Source organism: Psammomys obesus, unplaced genomic scaffold (genome assembly GCF_907164565.1).
Source record: "Psammomys obesus unplaced genomic scaffold, mPsaObe1.curated_primary_1811, whole genome shotgun sequence".
NCBI lineage: Eukaryota > Metazoa > Chordata > Mammalia > Rodentia > Muridae > Psammomys > Psammomys obesus.
The window spans coordinates 10,461,304-10,483,151 of NW_026585504.1; the positions used below are offsets into that span (position 1 = coordinate 10,461,304).

General features: G+C 42.9%; 1 protein-coding gene across 1 annotated transcript in view; it reads left to right on the forward strand.

Annotated features, from left to right (window-relative positions):
- The window catches only part of Secisbp2l (SECIS binding protein 2 like), a 48,123-nt gene extending 27,447 nt beyond the window's left edge, over positions 1 to 20,676 (forward strand). The window contains exons 12-18 of the mRNA XM_055620093.1: positions 2,540 to 2,712; positions 4,707 to 4,839; positions 6,294 to 6,456; positions 9,082 to 9,302; positions 10,818 to 10,972; positions 12,710 to 12,929; positions 16,756 to 20,676. Of these exons, the coding sequence (XP_055476068.1) occupies positions 2,540 to 2,712; positions 4,707 to 4,839; positions 6,294 to 6,456; positions 9,082 to 9,302; positions 10,818 to 10,972; positions 12,710 to 12,929; positions 16,756 to 17,366 (1,676 nt within the window). The 3' untranslated portion in view covers positions 17,367 to 20,676. The remainder of the gene's footprint in view (positions 1 to 2,539; positions 2,713 to 4,706; positions 4,840 to 6,293; positions 6,457 to 9,081; positions 9,303 to 10,817; positions 10,973 to 12,709; positions 12,930 to 16,755) is intronic.
- The last annotated feature ends 1,172 nt before the right edge of the window (positions 20,677 to 21,848 follow it).

A 21,848-nucleotide genomic window follows, 5' to 3' on the forward strand; every position in this document is an offset into this window, starting at 1 on the left:
AACTACTGGTGTGAGCCACCACTCCCAGCTATGGGTCATTTTAACAAGTGTTTTTCTTTAGTTGCTGGGAACTAAACCAAGGGCCTTGTGCTTGGCTAGGCAAACACTTTACCATTGAACTACATCTCCAGCCACTATATATATATCTTCTGTGTGTGTGTGTGTGTGTGTGTGTAATACAATCATATATATATTAAAATGTGTGTATATTATTTTTCAATGCTGGGGCTTGAACTTAAGGTCTTCTGCATAGGAGGACGCACCCTACCACTGAGCTATATTCCCAGTTCTACAACTTTGATTGATTTAATACATGTAATGCTAAACAAATCTGAATATCAGTGTGTAGAATGTGCTGTTGGGATTATGGAGATGATGAAGACACACTCCTGAGACTCAGAACTGGCTTAGCTGTGAGGTGGCTCAGCAGTAGGAGTTTGCTCTTGCGGAGGAGCTGGGTTTAGTTCTCTGTACTGTAGGCAGCTCACAACCATTCATAATTGTGGTTCCAGAGGATCTGGTGCCCTTCTGATATAGAAACCAAACATCCACGTAGTACACTCTGTCCGTCTGTCCATCCATTGGTCCATCCATCCATACAAAATATTCATTTACAATAAAATAAATCTAAAAAAGGTTTGTAGTCTTAGAGAAGACATATAAATAACTGATCAACAGTGGTGTCTTAGAGCTATAACGAGTTCTGTGAACTTGAAGTAGAGAGTGGTGTATGGCAGTAGATGAAGAGAAAGGCTACAGGTGACCTCATGGAAGGCAATGTTTGATGGACTTCGAGGAATGAGTACGATTCCTGGCAGACAGACATGAGATTCCCTTCTATTACCAATCTTTATTTACAAATTTTTAATATAAAGAAAGCTCAAAAAAGAATACAATTGTAGGAGTGAAAATTTTCGAGGAATTGATGGAGTGTGGAATGGAAGGCTGTGGAAATAAGTCAAAGACTATTTCAAGATGTTGGAGAGATGGCTCCATCAGTAAAGTGCTTGCCAGGTGAACGTGAGGACCTGAGTTTGGATCTCTAGGACCATGTAAAAGCCAGGCATGAATAATGGTGCGTACCCTCAATCCCAGTGCCAGAGAGGCAGATCCCATCAGATCCCGTCAGCTCATTATCCAGCTACTGTAGCTGAGCTGGTGAGCTACAGGTTTCATGAGAGGGTGTGCTTAAAAACTAGGATTGAGAGTGATTGGGATGACACGTGCTGCTGTGTCCTCATACATGCTGTGCTAGGCTCTTTGGCCTAGTGAAGAGTGTTATGCGGACACTGCAGTGCCATAAGGAGAGTTGACAGTGGACTTGAACTTGAAATGCTAACAGCGGAGTCCCCCGGGTGACTCTATTTGTCATGTGTTTCTGCACAGGTAGTTGAGGTTAGAGGTCAATGCATTTAAAATGGAGGGACCAAGTGTCAGGGACAGAAGAAGAGCCAGACAGATACGCCTGAATGAAGGAATGAAAGAGTGAATGAATGAATGAATGAATGAATGAATGAGAGAGTGAGTGAGTGAGTGAGTGAAGTCAGAAGAGGCCTGGGAAGAATTTTTCAAGATTGGGAAATTGTGTTTGGCAACTGCATGGTTTTGTTGGGTCTTGACAGTATATTTACAAGAGAGTGGGTAGGGCTGAGGCTAGATGGTGTCAGAATGATGCTGAGAAGTTTTCCTGGGAGGGAGGGAGCAGTAGGAGCATCTTGGGCTGAAGGCAAGCTTTAAGGGACCAGGCTTCATGGGTTTGCCTCCCAACCCCTCTTCTCTTTTAAATAGGAGAGTAGTGGAGAGTGGAGGCTCGGAGAAAAGAGACTGGGGTAGGGGAGACACGTGAAAAAAAAAAAAAGGGACAGAACAAGGTCCCAGAGGAACTGAGGTGGCATTAAGAGCTGAGGTGGTTAGTGGGCCGTGGACAGGAGGAGTAAGGATATCTGTCTCCCTTTGTGGATGTTTTTTTCTAACTTGGGCAGTGTCTTCTCAAGGAAATGATGAACATTCTGCTAGAGTGGAGGGATGGAGATTGGAGGCTTATAAATGTTGAAGAGTCAGGGGTAAAAGGTGAGTGTGTAACAGTTGCTGGGTAGCACCGAGCATGGGTGAGAGAGTCAGCACTCCTTCCTGAACTGAAGGGAGGGCAGGAGCCATAGGCTGCAGCATTATGTGAGGAAGGGTGAGTGGCTGCCTCTGGAGGCGTGTGGAGAACACAGAGGTGGGCCTCTCTGACTGCAGGCTAGTTGCAAGAAATGTGCATGCTCCGGTCGCTGTGGTGGAGTTGAACTAACAGTCCAGCTTACTTCAGACCTCTCAGCTGGCTAAGTGCATTGGCTTACCTTCCTCATCCTTGGGAGGTGAAGGACTTGGAAGGAAGCTGTGTCTGAAGGCCGCCGCTGAGCCTGTACTATGCTGTCCTGTTGTCTTTTTCCACAGGAAGAGAATGCTTGTGTTTTTTGAAGATTTAGTGTTGGAAATTGTCAAAGTGTGGGGATTTTGCTGCAGTAGTAAAGCTAATGTTCTTGATTTGTTTTAGTCGTCACTGAAGCTGCTTTTCACAGTAAAGACTCTGCTAACAGAAAGCCTTTAACCAAAAGTCAACCATGTTTGACCTCCTTTAATTCTCTGGACATTACTTCCTCCTCTAAAGCAAAAAAAGGAAAAGAGAAGGAAATTGCAAAGCTAAAACGACCCACAGCGCTTAAAAAGGTAACACCAAATCTGGAGATGTTTCTTTTATAGGATAATTAAGGGTTTACTTTTTTCTTTCTTTGCAAAATTACTTCTGTTTTAGAAAGCAGATGTTGATATGTATTTACACATGTGGCTATATGTGACTGGTTAATTCAGAACCAGCATACTGTATGGCAGCCTTCTTGTATGTAAGAAGGCCCTGCAAAGTGAATTTTTCTGTTATGTTTGAAAAATAAAGAGCTGAACAATTTATATCCAAAAGCATTAAACCCTCCTTAGGAGTCAGAAGCCCAGCTCTTTCCTTCCTTTGCATTTTTTCTCTTCTGTATATGTGTGGGCATCCGTGGACATACTTGCGTGGGAGCCTGCATGTAGGAGCCTAAGGTTCCTGTCCGGAGTTTTCTCAGTTGATCTTGACCCTATTCTGTGAGGAAGGAAGGGTCTCTCAGTTGAACCCAGAGCTCACTAATATGGTTGGTTTGGCTAGCCAGCTTGCTTCAGGAATCACATCTCAGCCCTCTGGGTCCTGCGTTCATGGGTATGAACACAGAGTATGAACACACCCACCTGGCATTTTTGTGTGTTCTAGAGATCCAGGCTCCAGCTATTCTGCTTGTATAGGAAGTATTTTAACCACTGAGCCACCCTCACAGCTGTGCCTCTTCATTCATTTCTTTCTTTCTTTCTTTCTTTCTTTCTTTCTTTCTTTCTTTCTTTCTTTCTTTCTCTCTCTCTCCCTCCCTCCCTCCCTCCCTCCCTCCTTCCTTCCTTCCTTCCTTCCTTCCTTCCTTCCCTGGCCAATCTTTTCTTTCTTCCCCCTCGCCTGGCCAGTCTTCCCTTCTGTTCCCTTACCCTCTCACCTCTTTCTCTCCTTCTCTTTTCAGTGTTGGAGATCTGGCTGAAGGCCTCGTACATATGAGACAGACACTCTGCCTCCTAGCTAGCTAGTCCTGGAACTTAGTAACTCCATTGTTTGCTGTGTGTGGAGTAGAACACTGTTACACTCGTTTTTAAACTCTGTTTTCTTTAGGGTGTTTAAGACTCTACTTCCCTTCCTTCAGCCCTTTAACCCTGGGTAAGAGAGAGAAGGTTAGTAGGGAGAGGGGCTGCAGACCCCTTTACTTCTCTTGGCTGTTTAGGGTCAATGGGTTCTTTTTGGGGTTATACCAGTCTCCATCAACAGCAAATGCTGCAAGCAGTCTCCTCTAAGCCGCCACACCGTCTGTCCATCTCTGGTCTCTCCAAATTGTCACACTTTCTCTTTCTGGATATTTATATCCTCAGAGTCCTGGACCAGGTCCCTCACCATGCTGCATGAGGCAGGCCATTACCAGCTGGCAGAGACCATGCTCTGCAGAAGGCAGTTATCAGCTATGGACAAACTAAAGCCCAAACTAAAATCCCACACTTGGGATTAAAACAAAAACATATTTACATAACATAACTGGGTTTTTAAAAGAAACCCAAACTTCTATTACAAACACGTATAGGCCCACATTTTACCTTCATATTCTGTACCTATAAATTAATGATGGTATCTGCTTTGGTTTAGTGTTAGAGGGTCAGAATGAGGTAATCCATGCCTGAATAATTGAAAACTGTAGAGTGTAAATCACATGATTTGAATGAGTCATTTCCACACTTAAGGTTAGTCACTGTTTTGGAAATCTTACTTGTTCTCCTAAGATTTAAAGATGTGTAGTGTTTGCCTGTGTGCTCTGGGCATCCTGCTTCCCTTTATTTGAAGGTGGAGGCAGATGAAGTGAGTCAGGTTGTGACTTTTAGCAGAGTCTCTGTGTATTCTCTGTACAGTATTTCCTTCAAGCTACAGTTTCCAAAATAAAATAGTCACCTTTTTATAGGTCAGCTTCTGTGTAACCAGGTAAAACAGCCAACTGAAATCATCATGGCTGTGCCTGTGTTTTAGTATAACACTGTAATGGTTTGTTGAAACTATTGCAAGAGTGAGTAGTATATAAAGTAATAAAGACTGGTATAATGGCTTTCAGGTTATTTTGAAAGAAAGAGAGGAGAAGAAGGGACGTTTGACTGTGGAACACAGTGTTTTGGGAGCTGAGGAGCCGACAGAGATGCATTTGGACCTCGCCAATGACTTACCTCAGGAGTCTGTCTCCCAGGAAGGTGAGGATTCCTCCCTCTGTCCTGGCCGTGTGTGGTGTTGCCACTGAGAGGAAGGCCTCACTGGTTGTGCCTCAAGTGGAAGTTGCGCACTGTATCTCGTCTATGTTGATGTATGTGGCTTCTTTTGAAGGCAGATGGCTGGGAGGGTGGGCAGGTGTTACAGAGCAGGTCGCTGATACTTTGGAACCTCAGCTCTGTCAATCGTCGTGACATCTAAAACACTAGGATCTTCCTGGTGCCTGGGGCCCTGGATGGTCATCAGAGCTCTGGCTCAGGATCTTTTATATAGGGAGTACTATTTATTAGTTGTTTTTTCCACAGGACTATTTTCAAATCATTTTTATTGATTTTCTTTCTTGCTTTGGGAGGAATTAATACATAAGGCATAAGGAATAGAGAATTGCAAAGCAGAACAAAGATTCTATTCATACCCAGCATGTGTGATTCCAGCAGAGAGGTTTCATCTGGTACAACAAATAGCCACACGGCATTTTGCAGCAAGGTAAATCTAGTTTGCACAGTTACCAAGCAGGAGTCTTTCAGTGCTTTTAGGAAAGTTTATTTATTCCCAAGTATTAGTTATCTAGGGCATGCTTGGCTGGGGTTCCCTTTTATTCTCAGTATGAGATTTATGCGTGTCCATCTATCCATCCATCCCTCTGATGTTGATTGGATAGCTACAAAATGTGTTCAGTAAGTAGTAGAAGAGGCTGGAAAAAAATGATGGAAGGCTAATGTGATGAGCTGATAATCCGATAAACAGGATAAATGTGTAACTCTGAATATACATACTTACTGAGTTTACCTGTTGAAGACAAGCAGTAACTTAGGAAGAAGAAGTGGAGTTGATTGTTTTGCATCTACACATATGGCTGCCTGAGTATAGATGTAAAGGCCAGATAAGTAGGTGGGGTCAAGGAAAGCCAGGTGGGTGAGCAGCTGTTGGTAGAGAGTTAGGGAGGGTGAGCAGGTGGGGGTCCTGGAGAGTCGGGGGTGGGTGGGTAAGGTGTAAGATAAGGAGATTCAAGGGAGGGTGAGCAGGTATGAGATAAGGAGAGTCAGTAGAGAACGGGTAACCTAGGGTTGTCATTACCAGGTAAAATTAGAAAGAATGATTTAAAAAATAGATGGCTAAGTACAGATGTGTAATAATGCTGTGCAGAAAGGTACAAATTCCTGGGCATACCTGTCCTAGATAATTTCCCTTCCCCATCTCCTCTGTGAAAACTGTGCTTGATTTTTTTTCTAGGTATGCTGTAATAGATAGTGGTAGGAATGCTTCCGTTTTTTTTAATAAGAAATAATAATTTGTGATAGAAAAATGCCTAATTTACTAGCATCCGCAGGATTAGGGTGTGGCCTAAGAAATTCTACCATCTAAAATGTCTGCGTCCCTCTGGATCTTCTTAGCGTTTGAAATTTCCAGGTTCTTCCCTTTCACCTCACATTTCCAGATACTGGACTGAGCATGCCCAGTGATGCTTCACTGTCTCCAGCGAGTCAGAACTCTCCATACTGTATGACACCCGTGTCGCAAGGCTCGCCTGCTAGTTCCGGCATAGGCAGTCCAATGGCATCGTCAACAATAACCAAAATCCACAGCAAAAGATTTCGAGAGTAAGTTTTTTTTTTCTCGTTATTGAGGTCAAACAGCTGAAGGATCTCAGTTCTGAATTTACCCTTGTTACCTCGTAAGCCCAGCAAGGTGAAGCAGGGAGGTTGTGCCGCTCTTCCTCCTCCTGTTCAACAGCTGGGTTAGGCCTATTTACAGCAGTTCCTTCTGTCAGTATCCATGGAATGAGATTTCACAGTAGTATGTTTTCTTCACAATAAATGGAGCTTCTACCCCAGGATTCTGGTCTTTTACATATGTATATTATGTATCATGTATGTATATGTATGTTACATATATGTGCATATAGAATGTAATGTTTTGTGGGTTTTTTGCTCCTCCAAATTTTTTTTTTGGCATATAATATAGGTATTTTTTAAAAGCTTGCAAACCAGTAAATAACTTGTAATGGGGCTCTTTGTGTAAGACCCTGAATCTGTCACATAAAGCCACACCATTTTGTTCTCATTTGTTGTTCATTTTTGCAGTACTCAAGATTGAATTCAGGGCCTCCTGCTTCCTAGTCAAGTGTTTGAGCACTGAGCCACACAGTTAACCCAAGCACTTGCTTTGAAGCAAATATGTCTAGGTTTAAGAATTAGAATAATTAGAGAATCACAAAGCAGCTACTTTAGTATTTGGGTGGAGAAAGTGGTTTTACCTTTGAAAATGGCTTATGAAGGAATTGTGGTGTGAGCCCTTGTGGGGCCACAGCCACTGCTCTGTTCTGCTTCTCCTCAGTGCTAGCGTTTGAGCAAAAGCCTCTCTCCAGGCTCCGAGAAGCTAATTATATGTCAGGCAGCAGATGTGGTGCAAATGAGACACATGGAAAATAAATTACATATGTATGAAACGAACAGCTTGAAACAGGAAGGAAGGAAAATGTAGTTTGATATTGACTTCCTTAATTTTGGGTGTTTATAACATTTAATCTTTCCTCAATCCACCCATTTCTATCTCCTGAAATTGTGTCATACTTGCTTGAACATTTTCGTGTACAACATGAAATTCCCTGGACATATTCTGAGGCCCATGTTTTTCTCTGGATGATGTGGACTGCCTGCCTGGTGGAGTGAGGTGGGACTTAGGACGGTGGATGGTCCACAAGTAAGTTTGTGACCACCTTGGCCTGCAGTTAAGTAGATACACAGTGACGGCATACTTCCTTTGTTTTCCAGCCGACATGTTCCCACTTCTCACTCAGCTGCTTTGTTTGGTGGAAAAGCCTGTGACTTTTGCCTGAAGACTTCAGTTTACCTATTGAGTTCATCATCCATAGCCATGGGTTTTCAGAGCATCTAACCAAACTTATTTTTGTGGTTGGAAATATTTTTGTGGCTGAGACTTATTCAGGCTCAAAGGAATAAGTGTTTTTAGTTTTCTTGGCATGTTTCATAACTTTTTTTTTTTTTTTAGCTGAAGGAAACAGGTTTATTGGATACACTGTAAGAATTGAATCAGCAGGTTGTGCAGCAAGAAGCACTGACACAGCCTTGATTGTTTTCTTTAATTTAGCACATAAAGGAATGGGTTTCATTACGTCATTTTCAACATATGTGTCATTACGCTTTTGCTCACTCACACCCTTTTCCAACTGCCTTGCCTGTCCCCGCTGTCCATCTTAGGCTGCTTTACTTCTTTTCTCAAATTGTCCTTTTCTCGTGTCCCTTCCATTCCATGTCCTTTCCTTTGATCCCAGCACTCAGGGGGCCAGGGCTGCATAGTGAGACCCTGCCTTAAAAACAAAAACATTTCATTACCTTTTGTTTTCCTCGTGTCTCTTAAGGTCTCTTCTGCCCTCTTGTATTTTTACTTGCATGACTTACTCATGTGTGTCCATGCACACACATACAAACTTAAATCCAAATTCTACAGGAGAGAAAGCATGTGGTGTTTGCCAGAGGCTGTGTTACTTCATTAACATAACGGTCACTGGTTCCATCTGCTTTCTTGCTAATGTCTTGATTTTATTTTTTTCTTGGCAGCTGAATAAAATCCCAGTATATATTAATAAATTCTCATCAGTTTTATTTAGCCATTCATGCTGGAGAGCATCTCAGCTGGTTCCATTTCTTAACTGTTGTGGATAGTATAGCAGTGAACACGGGTACACATTGATCTCTTTGGTCTGTTAACTTGGAGTTTTATTGACCTCAGGCTTATACCCAAGACAGTTCTGATGTCCATGGTGGCTGTGCCAGTTCACATCAACAGCAGGCCAGGACACATTCCTCCCCACTCAGCGATGAATCGTTATTAAGAAATTCAGAGAGTTGCAGTTCTTTCCTACTAGAAGCATTTATCACAGTAACATTTAAAAAAAACCAAAAAACTGTAATCTCTTAGCAAGCCAGCAGTAGGTTTCTATTGCTAGATAGTAAAACATTAGAAGTTCAGAAGTACTTCCCGATGAAGCTTGTCCTGGATTAAAAGCTACGTCATTGAAGTTCACAAGCAAAGAATAGTCAGCATTGCTGTTTTTCTGATTGACATGTTGAGAAATTGGAGGCACTGGTGACTTTTGATAAAAATGCCTTGTTCGCGCTCAGAGATACTTTCCTAATACCAAGTCTGTAATTACAGGACAGTGAATTAGGATGGAGTCACCTAGTTCTTTGCTTCTTTTACAGATACTGTAACCAGGTTCTTTCTAAAGAAATTGACGAATGTGTGACCCTCCTCCTGCAAGAGCTGGTCAGTTTCCAGGAGCGCATCTACCAAAAGGACCCTGTGAGAGCTAAAGCCAGACGGCGGCTGGTCATGGGGCTGAGGGAGGTCACCAAGCACATGAAGCTGAACAAGATCAAGGGTGTCATCATCTCCCCAAACTGTGAGAAGATTCAGTCAAAGGGTGTGTATGCCTGCTTTGGAAATGTTTACCATTGCAGGGAATTTGATCCTTGCAGCTGGAAGCCGTATCTTTCTCTACAGTATAGTTATGAAACAAATATTGAGCATGAGAAATGAAATTCTCCAGTTAGTAGACTAGATTCTGAAGGAACTGGTTGAGCATCTCCTTTGGCCCCGCCAGGTGGTTTCGTACTGTGATCAGACTAGAACTAGCCAGGGAGCATTACTTTGCATCAGTATATTCTGCTCTCAAAACTTTACATACCCTTCCTTTAATGACTTTTTCCTCTTTAAAAACAATTAGAAAAAAGGTAAAAGATCTCAGCTCTGCTTAGAGAGGAAATCTGTCTCCTAGAAACCAGTGGTTACTTAGTATCTTAGGGTTTTTGGGTTTTGTTTTGTTTTGTTTTGTTGAGACAGTTTCCCTGTGTAGCCCGGCTGTCCTGGACTCTTTTGTAGACCAAGCTAGCCTAGAACTCATAACAATTCACCTGCCTCTGCCTCCTAGAGTGCTGGGATCACAGGCGTGCGCCTGTGAATCTTAGGGTTTTTATTGCTGTGATAAAGCACCATGGCTAAAACAACTTGGGGAAGAAAGGGTTATTTCACCTTACGTCTTATAGTTCATCGTGCAGGACAAGAACTCAAGGCAGTAGGCTGGAGGCAGGAGTGGATGCAGAGGCCATGGAGGAGTGCTGCCTAATGGTTTGCTCCATGCCTTGTCCACCAGCCCAGGAGTGTCCTCAGCCGCAATGAGCTGGCTCCCACATTAATCACTAATTAACAAATTAATGCCATATGCTTGCCCATAGGCCAGTGTGGTGGAGGCATTTTCTTAATTGAGGTTTCCTCTTCCTTTAGCTTGTATCAAGTTGACATAAACCTTGCTAGCCCACATAGCAAGGCTCTTGGGTAAGCTAGCACCTCGAATAGTGTGTAGCAATGTTGGTGGAGCAGACAGAGCTAGGCAGCACTGTAGACACTTGCAGAGAGAAAACACCTGTGAGCCACTGCGCTCATCTGTCGCCCTAACTGTGGCCAGTTGGTACTGGAGCTTAGAGGCTGTGAAACAGAAAGAACTAGCTACTGCGGCGCTTGCCTGTAAGACCAACACTCTGGGAGGCAGAAGCAGGTGGATCTCTGTGAGTTCGAGGCCAGCCTGGTCTACAAAGCAAGTCTAGCACAGCCAAGGCTACACAGAGAAACCCTGTCTTGAAAAAAACAAAATAAAATAAAACAAACCAATTTTAACTAGCTTAGCTAATTAACTAATTTCTTCATAATGAATGTTTGTTACATTGAAACTGATTCCTGCTATGCTAATCCCTACCGAGAAACTAAAGTACTGGGTTTGAAGGCTTTCGGGATTTAGTTGTGGGGAAAGACAAATGCCTAAGTGGTGTGTGTTACAGTTCAAGTAAGACATTCCTTTGCTGTGGTATTCTGTCTTTTAGCTAGGTTAGCTCCACCATGTGGGTGACTGAACGGAGGCTTCTCCATGTGTTGATTTCCTTAGGTGGCCTAGATGAGGCCCTCTACAATGTCATAGCCATGGCCCGGGAACAGGAGATTCCTTTTGTGTTTGCCCTCGGAAGGAAAGCTCTGGGGCGCTGCGTGAACAAACTGGTTCCTGTTAGTGTTGTGGGAATCTTCAACTATTTTGGTGCTGAGGTAAGAACTTACAAGACAGGGCTGCAGATGTGGCTGAGTCAGTAAAGGCCCTTCAGTCTGATCCCCAGAACCTGCTTCAAGCCAGGCAGGGTGCTTACACCTGTACTCTCAGCACTGGGGAGCCAGAGACAAGTAGGTTTCTGCAGACCAATGAGAGATCCTGTCTAATAAGCAAGCTAACTGGCCTCTGAGGAACAGCACCTGCCATTGACCTGTAGCGCGCGCGCGCGCGCACACACACACACACACACACACACACACACACACACACACACACCTTAGGAGGCGTAATGTCTTGCTCTCTTCTGTTAACACATGCCAGGAGTGAGTTAATGACTCAAAGGCGTGGACCAGAGCTGCTCTCCTCAATAGTTTCATTTCTTCCCTTATGTCCTTTAGTTTTTAACTGTCTGTCCTGCTTATAATACCCATGCTAATATTCTCAAAATAATAAGTCTGCATGCTTGTCTGCTTTTTCCTGTTTTTATTTAAATGCACGATTTGTTACACACTACAAATAAAGTTTGTATTATTGGTGGTCCTTGAAGGGCTGCTCTTCACCATTCTTCTTTCTCTATAAAACAAATCATGAGTATGTGTTTGATAGCTAGCTACAGCATTTGCCTGCCTCAGCAGTCAGCACAGTCAGCAGCATCTTTCATTGTTCCTGATCCTCTAAGCAGCAGTGTGACACCAAGATGTGAAAATACTTACCAGGAATGCTGGCCATAGTGGTACACATCTCTAATGGGAGTCAGAAGCAGGTAGATCTCTGTGAGTTCCAGCCAGGTCGACATGGTGAGTTCCAGGACAACTGGAACTGCATAGTAGTGAAACCCTGTCTGGAAAGAAACCAACAACAAAAACCACTTACCAGGAGTTAAGTTGTTGGAATGATGATCTGGGAACCATTAGGCTTTGTCATATGGGTTGTCTTTTTTGGTATCTGAGGATGTCATGAGATACAGCTATTGAAATGCAGCTTTAGTGATGTTTAAGGATTGCCACTTTTATTAAACATGAGAATGCCCTACACCTGGCTAGAGGACTTTTAATTCCTTTGGAAACTGCCATCTTCTACACCCCTGCCTTCCTCCCTGCCCATGCTCATTCCCCCATGTTCTAACCCAAGTAAGACTGTTGCTGCCCCCCAGCTAGCCTGGTGCTTCTCTTGTGTCTCCTTTAATTTATGATTTCATATGCCTACCGATTCAACACTGCCCTGTCCTTCCTTCTCAGAGCTGTACCTGTTTTTTAAGTTCTGCATCAGATGTTAGTCTCTTGAGTCCCTCAGTGATGCCCACAGTCAGATTTTAAGGTCTCCTTTAAAAGCTAGTGTTGTTAATTTGTTGATGTTGTTTGTTTTGTTTTGTTTTTGAAATAACATGCAAAGAAACAAAAAGCCAAAACCTCTGTAGGCGTTTATGCTACTGTAGTGTAGCTGCTCCTGTCTCTTCCTTGTAGTCATATGTAGAAGAGTTGATGCTCCCTTCTTAACGCTCTGTAGAGCCAGACTAATGGGAGCACATTTGTTGAACCTTTTAAATATAGCACAAATAATGTTAGAATCAATTGTCTCAACCCTGTGAGAATTAATAAGCTGCATATGTGTTCAGTGTATTTTGTAAGGTTCTATGATTTACAGAATGCCCAAATTTTATCCAGACTAAAAATATAAGAAGCTTAATAGTTTAAAAACAACAAATCGAGTATTCACGGAGGAATCTGTCTTTCTAGAGCCTGTTTAATCGATTAGTGGAGCTCACTGAGGAAGCCAGGAAGGCATATAAAGACATGGTTGCAGCGACAGAGCAGGAGCAGGCGGAGGAAGCACTGAAGAGTGTGAAGACCGGGCCTCACCACATGGGCCACTCTCGGAACCCCTCTGCAGCAAGTGCCATTTCTTTCTGCAGTGTGATCTCTGAACCCATTTCTGAAGTAAATGAAAAGGAATATGGTAAGTTGTCCCATACCATTTTAAATGAAATAATTTAGATAATTTAAATGAAATAGTGGTTAAAGCCATTTTGTAAGTAACCTTCAAATCTGCTTGTTGTTTGTTTTAATACTTTTTTTTTTTTTTCTAAGTCTGACTCTCAATTTATTGTGTGGATAGGATGATCTTTAGATCCCCCAGTATTTATCCTCCAAGCACTGAGATTACTGCTGTGTGCTATTTATGTGATGCTGGGAAGCAAGACCGGGACTCCTTTTAGCTTAAAAAATTCATTTAAACATTATTATTGAAAAATAGAATATTTGGCTGGGTGTGGTAGTGCATGCCTTTAATCCCAGGACTGGGGAGACAGAGATAGTAGGTCTCTATGAGTTCCAGGGCCAGCCTGGTTTATGTAGAAAGTTCCAGAACAACAAGGGCTACATAGAGCCTGTCTCAAAAAAGAAAAAGAAAGAAAGAATATTTGGAACTGAGACCATTCTTTAAGACCCTGGAATTTAATCACATTTTGTTTTAGTCACATACTCCAATGCTGTGAAGAGACACCATGACCAAGGCAACTCTTATAAAAGAAAGCACTTAATTGGGGGCTTGCTTACAGTTTCAGAGGTTAGTCCATTATCATCATGGCGGGGAGCATGGCCACATGCCTGTAGGTGCTGGAGCAGTAGCTGAGAGCTACATCCTAATCCATAGGCAGAGGGAGAAAAAGAAAAAGACCGAGAGACAGAGGACAGATGTGGGCTTGATGTGCACTTCTGAAACGTCAAAGCCCACCTCCAGTGACACACTTCCTCCAAGAAGGCCGCATTTAATCTAATCCTTGTCAAATGGAGCCATTCTTACTCAGATCACCTCATAGTTCTAAGGATCTTAAGAAAAAGCCGAACAGGCTCTTAAGAGCAGAATACTTAATGACCCTATGGAATAAATAATAGGAAGTTTTATTCTAATAATTTACTTGCTAATTAAAACTTTAGGTTTAGTAAGCCACTTAACTTTGTTGTACTACTCAGTCTGAGCTTACGAAACCTAGACGGCTGATACTTGCTCTGAGTTCCTACGTAATTGTAGTAAAGATACGTGCAGACTACAGAAGTGCTTGCGTTAGTGCGCAGCGTCATTTGCCGTCGCCCGCACTGCCTTTCCCTGCCTTGATTCTCTAGTGGTTTGAACTCGAACTCACTTTTTGAATGACTTGGTATTCTCCTATCTTTTTTAGTGACTTTTCTCCTTGCACTAATAAAATAACAAGAATTAACTATTAACTTGAGGAAGGGCTTAACTTTGCTTATAGGGCAAGGGGGTTAGGTCTGTCATGGAGGGGACAGCAGGGGCATTGGTGGCTGGTCACCCAGTGAGGAAGCAGATCGTGAGTGCAGGGGTCAGTTGGATCCCTCCTTGTTTAGTCTAGGACCCCAGCCTAGGAATAGTGCCGCCCACAGTTAGGGCGGGGTCCTCCACTTACATTACTCTGATCGCAGATATGTACTGTGATTCCTGTGTCAAGTTGAGAATCACTGTCACTCATCACGTAGAGTCACTGTATTTTTGCTTCTTTTTTTCATTTCATCTCATTTAAATGTTACTTGTGAGTTTATCAAATGGGTAGTTGCCACCTGAATTTAAACTGTAAGTCTCCTCATCTCTGGTGTAGCTAAGTGTTCGGGGATGCTTTCAGTGGCGCTGAAGTGTTGTCTGCCTTTAAGAAGCTGCTGCTCATAGGTGTTACTACCTAGAGGTAGGCGTGCTGGTGCTGGGTAACTAGTTCCACACGAAGACAAGGGGCTAAGCATGGAACAGACCGAGTCTGTGGAGGGGGAAATGCCAGTGTTAAAAGCGCACGGCAGCGTAAGTCCGCAGGGCTCTGCGTTTGGAGAAACAGTAGAGTGATGCTTGCTCTCCATGTGGGCGCAGGAGGAAAATAGCCCCAAGAGTCCTCAGAGTGTGCACACTCCACATAAGGCATTCAGAGGTGGAAGGCAGCCTCAGCTTTTCACACTCCACCTAAGAAGCATTTAAATGCCGAACCTCTCTTTAGGGAAAGAAAAGCCAATGGGGGAAAGTATGTAAATGGGCTCTAAGGCTCTAGTTTTCATAATTAAATGTATATGTGATAATAATTTATTTTAGGATTGTATTTATCTTGTGGACATGTTCATGATAGGGCATGGCACACCGGTGCCACAGTGTCTTCTGTGGTGGTTAGAGGACAGCTTTGTGGAGTTACTTCTTCAGGGATGGAACTCAGGTTACCAGGCTTGTGTTGAAAATACCTCTACCTGCCGAGTTATCCTGCCAGCCTTTCGTTGCTGTTTGTAAAATGATATTGACTTTGTGGCAGCTACAGGAACACAGATAGGGTGGGAGTGAGGAGGGGTGACGGTGAAATAGCAGACACATAAGTATTTCTTAACGGTTATGTAAAAGTGCTGTGGGACAGATCAGTGGACAGGTAGGAAGATGAGGAAGGAGTGCTCCGAGGAGTGGGCATCAGGGACAAGTCGGCGCCTAAGTTTACAGCTTGCACTGAGCAGCATATGCTGAGGCACAGCTTATCCTGTGACTGCATGGACCGTGTGGGGGGCCTGCATGGTCAGAGGCAGGATGCAGAGGACCAGAAAGACAGATGGGTAAGAATCAGGTCCTGGAAACCTTAGAGGTGCTGTCTATAGAGTTTAACTCTTAGGGTCACCAAAAGCTAGTTGGACAGAGGTAAAGCCGGCTTGCAAAATAAACTAGGAACATACAGAAGAACACACAGGACAGAAAGATTGAGACCTGCGTTAAGACAGCAGTGACCAGATGGAGTTTTCGAGGTAGAAGTGACAGAAGGTCGCGCGTTCCATGGTTGGTAGGTACAGAGTAAAGAAGAAAGACAGGACAAGGGTTAGCAGCTAGTTTCTCGTGCTTTGACACCGAATGGTTGTGTCACTGGGCACATAGGAGGTGTAGACTGTGTCTGTGAGGTGTGAGTGAGGGTGGGACTCACCTGTCCTCTGCTGAAGGAGCGGGAGGGAGGACAGGCTTCTTGTTTCTTTTCTCTTTCTGTGTAAACTGTCCTGACTAAAGTGCCCCAAATGCGATCTGCATCAGTGTGTATAGTCTGTGGGGATAATAATCAGGTTAAATATATTGTGTGCGTAGCTTTCTCTTCTCACTACATGATAATCTGTAAAATGCAGATTGCTGTAAAATAGTTGGATCTCTTTATTTAAAAATAAACTCAGAAGAGTGAGAGAGCCGCACTCATCCTGCAGTCTTAGTCCTTAAGCTTGATTTTGTCAGTACTACATTATGTAACACATGCCGTGTAAACCAAGTTACATGTAGTGTAAATCAGATTGTCCCAGATACTAGAAATGCATGGTTAGATTGGTTGTGTATAAATGAAACATGGGACCCAAAGCCTAGGTGATGTGCTTTTCTGTACCTTTCACATGAGAACTGTTCATGCTGGGCATCTTGACTTGACTGTGAACTGGGGATCCTTGAAGTCAGCATAGCTGTAGGGATACAAACACAAGAGACTGTGCATTGATTGTCATATGTGACACATGTGCGTCAGTGGCTCTGTCGGCATTTGGCCTCCACTTTCTGACACTGGTGCATTTCATCTCTTAATTCTTCATTTGAATACACATTGTTTTGAATATTACTCTCCCTTTATTACATTTAAACTCATTGTAAAACAAATTAAATGTTTAAGTTACTGAGCCGACAAATTTCTATTTTCTGTTCCTGCCCCTTATTTTGTTGTTTGAAATAAGTTCCATGACTCTGGGGTAGTGTTTCCGGTTCTCAAAAATGTGCTTCCTGCTTGCAGAAACTAATTGGAGAAGCATGGTGGAGACGTCAGATGGCTTGGAAACATCAGAAAATGAGAAAATGGTTCCCTGTAAGTATGGCCCTTCTGAGAAGCCCCTTGACACCACCCTGGTGGGTAAGCAGCCAGCAGCGGCTGCAGGGAGCTCTCCCTCAGCCCCAAGCCAGGGGAAAATTACAGGTGACAAGGATGAACTGAAGCCAGACGACCTGGAGTGGGCCTCTCAGCAGAGCACAGAGACCGGCTCCTTGGACGGCAGCTGCCGAGATCTTTTGAATTCCTCTATCACCAGCACAACCAGCACTCTTGTACCTGGCATGCTTGAAGAAGAGGATGATGAAGAGGAGGAGGAGGAGGATTATACTCATGAACCCACATCAGAAGAAGTGCAGCTCAATAGTAGAATCGAGTCCTGGGTCTCTGAGACCCAGAGGACTATGGAGACCCTGCAGCTCGGCGAGGCCCTTCCTGGCTGCGAGGAGGATAGTGCAGAGCAAAGTGGAGATGAGGCAGCAGATGCGCCCGAGGGGCTGGAGTCAGGGGGAGATGGTGAGGCCTGGACTCTTGAGCAGCAGCCTGAGCCCAGCAGCTCTGTGAGCAAAGAACACTGATTCCAGTTCTCCCCAAAGTAATAACTCAGGAAGTGGCAGCTGTCTCCAGCTGCAGCCATTTACCTGAAGCTCCAGCTCAACATCTTCCACTGTCCAGTTACTCACTGTGTTTTTAATTCCCAACAGACTTTTTGTAACTCTTATCTATTTTGTTATGATCTATCTCTAGCTTTGCTTTTAACTAGTGTCCAAGTCTGTTTCTAAGAATTGTGTAGGAAATTCAGACTTTGTTCCAACTTACTTTGTGATTAAAAAAAAAAAAAAGACTAAAGAAAGAAGACCAAATTCTAAGGAAAACAAAACAACTAATGGCTATTTAAGGGTATTTTACAAACTAAAGATCAAGGTTCTAAGGACCAGTGTTTGTTTGCAGATCCATCTCCTTCAGGGTAATCTGTCGGAGTTATGGAAGCTGCTTTTGAAAAGAGCTGGAGGTAGGTAGCATCAGGGACTAAATGGCCGAGGGCAGCAAGGCTGCCCAGTGCTGTGCATTAAAAAATGGATACAGATTTTGCTTGGTCCACAATGTTTATTTCTGAAGTCACTGGTCATCGTAACTCCTGAAGGTCAGGATGGACCAAAACAGCCTGCAGGAGTTAGGTGAGCACCAAAGCATTACCATGCTGGTGTTATCTGTGGAAAGGGACAGAAGTAAGAGCAAACAGTCACCATGGTAGGACTTGCCAGGTTCCGTCTGACACTTGCCTCTTACCTCAGGAATGCTCTTGTACATAGTATGTAAAGTTAGGCAAGCTCTGACAGGTGAACAGTGAGCAAGTTTGTATCAGCACAGCGCCTCCCGTGGGCACCCAGAAGCAAGGCTGTCCGCTGTGCTCTGCTGCTGATGTTTGCTTTAGACCCTCTTGGTTTGAGGTGTGGATCTGTTTGCATATTCAAACTCGTCCACATTGTAAGTCATTTCATCTTTCTTTAAATGTACATTTCTGCACCTTCCTCATAGAAGAACCACAGTTACAGGAAGTTGGGGAAAGGAATTTTGCAGTCTGTGATGTGTTTGGGGAAGGCTGGGAAGAACCTGTAGAAGAAAAGAGAGAGGTTTTCTGATTGTGTTGATCCTTCAGATGATTTATCATATACAAATATATGCAGAAAGTAATTTTATTCACAATTATTTATCTCTGCCTTTCTCTAGGAATGTGTGTGTGTGTTTGCATGGGAGAATCTCAACTTAGCTGTTTGTTTCTGTCCAGCCACCACCTGGCTGCTAGTGTCCTCAGCAAGTTTCTGTAGGATGGGAAAGTCATACAACACCCATCTCTTGTCTTCCATCTTCTCCTTCCTTCACCCCCAGCTTCCAGTACACAGATGGACACATGAACTTTCCTACCCACAAGCTCCCAGAAGCAGGCAGCAAGGGTTTGCTCTCCTCCCCCTGGTTATGTGGGGCAGGATTTTGCCTCCCAGAGGCAGAAGGGACAGCTAGAGAGTCTTTACTGAGAAAATTGGGACCTACTGTCATAGTTCCGAGTTTGATATTCCTGGCATTTAATGCTAGAGAGAGAACGATTCTTGGCTGATGTTATAGTATTTGTGAATTGTGAAGATTTAGGAGCATTGCTCTATAAAAAATGTCAGTCTGTCAACTTCATTAGTGTGCTAAGAGACAGTAGTTGGCCATCCAGTGTGAACTGTTGTCCAGTGTAGATTTTAGGCACCAATTATCTGATAGTTCATTTAGACGTAAGGAATGAAGCTGACATGGCGAGCGTGGATTTACACGGGCGGATTCTTACTGTCTGCATATTTGGAAGCCTTAACTTGTTTAAAGAAATGATAGAGGTTTTGAACGACTGACAGCCTTGAAAGTAGATTTGAAAACTTTCACTACTTTTCATGATACTATTTCCTGCTTGATGTCAGTGGTTCAGCTAGCCCTTGATCTTGAGGTAGTGGCTTTTCAGAGGTTTCTTGTCTTTTATTCTCTTCTGGACATGAATCATCATTTTAGAATTTTGACACTTGTACCAAAAGAGAAGCTGAGGAAATCTTGAAAACACCAGTAACTTAGTTTTGCTGTAGTTGTCAGAAGCTGAGTGAGTATCCTCTCGCAGGCAGTGGCTTTTCTGCCACAAGTCCAAGGGACCACAGGCTTTATGCAGGGAACCGGTCACTTCTGGAGGACGGCCCAGATTATCAAAGGAAGCACTACCATGCTGGGAGTACCCTTAAGTACGCATCAGTGCTGTCTTATAGTTTGTTTCCTTTGGGTAAATTTGGGGGATATTTGTGTATATTGAGTTCCAGGCCTTCGAGGAGATATGAGAAATAGGAAAGTTTTATTTTTGGAAGTAGGTATGATTCACTCTTTGGAGTCTTAGAAATAAATCTAATGGCAAGAATAAGAGTTTATTGGCACAAGAAATAAAAACTGATCTTTTTTATTTTTTTTTAGTGTGTAGATGTAGTTTAACTGGCAATAATTAGTGTTAGGTTTCTATCAGTACATGAATTACAGTATAAATTACACTCCCCTGGTCAGACTCCCTCTTGGTAGGCTTGTTGTTATGAAGATTACTCCTTAAAGACAGGTGTTCATAATAGCTTAATTTTTTTGTTTTAATCTTTGTAAATGATGTAATATAATTTCTTTTGACTAAATATGGAAAAATAACGTGTGTTATACATTGAAAAGTTTTTACAGGCTTTGACTGGAATCATTTTTGAAGAGATGGTATTTTATATGCTTCCAGTGTTTGGAAAAGAATTAGTCAAAAGGAATTCAAATAATTTAAATATTGACAAATTAATATCCAAATAACATACTTGTGTGATTTTTTTTTTTTAATAATCTGGGGAAAGTGGGAGGTGGGAATTACAATGTGCAAATAAAGAGCGATCTTTACATTCATTTTCGACTTGACACAAAACTGCTAAATCGTAACACATTGTTACTTTAATATATGTATAAAGTATTACTGTTTGTAAAGCTGCTGTTTGCTTAAGAAATTATCATGTAAGTATTTTCTGTACATTGTGCCAACAGATTAGAACATTAATTTAATTCGCCGAAGGCTTATCTTTTTATTTAAATTTTTTTTTCCTGTGGAATATTTTATTTGCAGACATCTTTCCATCTCCCTTGTTCCTTTCAGCCTTTATGCCCATCACAGATTCTGCAGAATCTAAACCTGAACCCTGGTTAATAATAACATTTAAACTTTGTTGGCACATCACACCTTAAAAGTATTTGTATTGTTTTGTAATTTAATTTCTAAGTATACCACCTGAATTTATAATTTAATGTCTTAATTGTAATGCTCTAATAAAAACTAGCAAAATTAGTGGATTATATCAAGAGAGGATTTTGTGTTCTTTTTCTGTGTGGTGGATAAAAGTTACCTTGGGCCCAGAGGTTGATAACAGCCCTTTGCACAGTGCGAGCACTGGTGGTTATTGACATGCCTTCTGCCGTCGCCCACTCCCTGACCTGCCTGCTGTGGTCCTTGCATTCACTGGGTTTGCCAAAATTCTCACAGAGGACCCAAGAGCAGTGTTTGGAGTGGTCAGCGTGATCGCCGTGTGCTGACTGTCCCGGTGTCAGGCTCCTGTAGAGCCTAACCCCGTGGTTGACAGTGTCATGTTGATGTGGTTTGTGCTATCCTTTCCTGATGATACAGCTATAGGAATTTGTCCCCCAGTTTGTGTTCAGATTAAACAGAAGAGTGTGTGTAGCTCCTGAAGACAGCCTGAAGGTGCCCTTTCTGATGAAAAGGAAAAGGAAGTGTATTCCATAATAGCTTTTCTGCCACATGCTTATTTCTGAGTCTGGCATGCTATAACTTGGAAACCGTGTCCACAGGTGGTGTTTTAGACCATCTGTTGAGTAGTTAATGTCCTGAAACTTTCTAAATTAGAAATATCCTAAGCTCGGTTCCAGACCCCTCAAGAAAGCAACATCACAAAGAGGTCACGTGACAAATTTGGTTTCTCTATGCCTTCAGAAGTTATGTTTATACTATGCTGTAGTTAGGAGTGTGATAGAATTGTGTCTAATAACGCACGGGACATCATTTCAGAATGTTTTATTACTAAAAACACATCCGGTGAGTTGTCACTGGAAGAAAATGAACTCTTGGTGTTGGTGGCTGGGAACATCAGTGTTGGTTCTGGTGCTGGGATGCCTATGGCAAGCGTTGGTTCTGGTATTGGGGTGCCTGTGGTAGTTGCTTTCATAAAGCAGTGAAGTTGCTGCATCCTTGGCTCTTCCTTTCACAAAGCATTTCCCTAGCATGGCATGCTGGGTTTTTCCGGAGTCTGGGATTCAGCCCATGCTCTGCTGGGCAAGCACAGCTCTAAGCCACAGCTGGCTCAATGGCATTTCAGTGTAAAACCTGACAAGTCAGACTGAATCCTTCCTGCTGCTTTTTCAGCTGATTGCTACTTCCATTTTGTTCCCATGACAGCCGTGCTCATAGTTTCTCTGCCAGGCATAGAAAACCACTGGAAACCACTGCTTTTGTG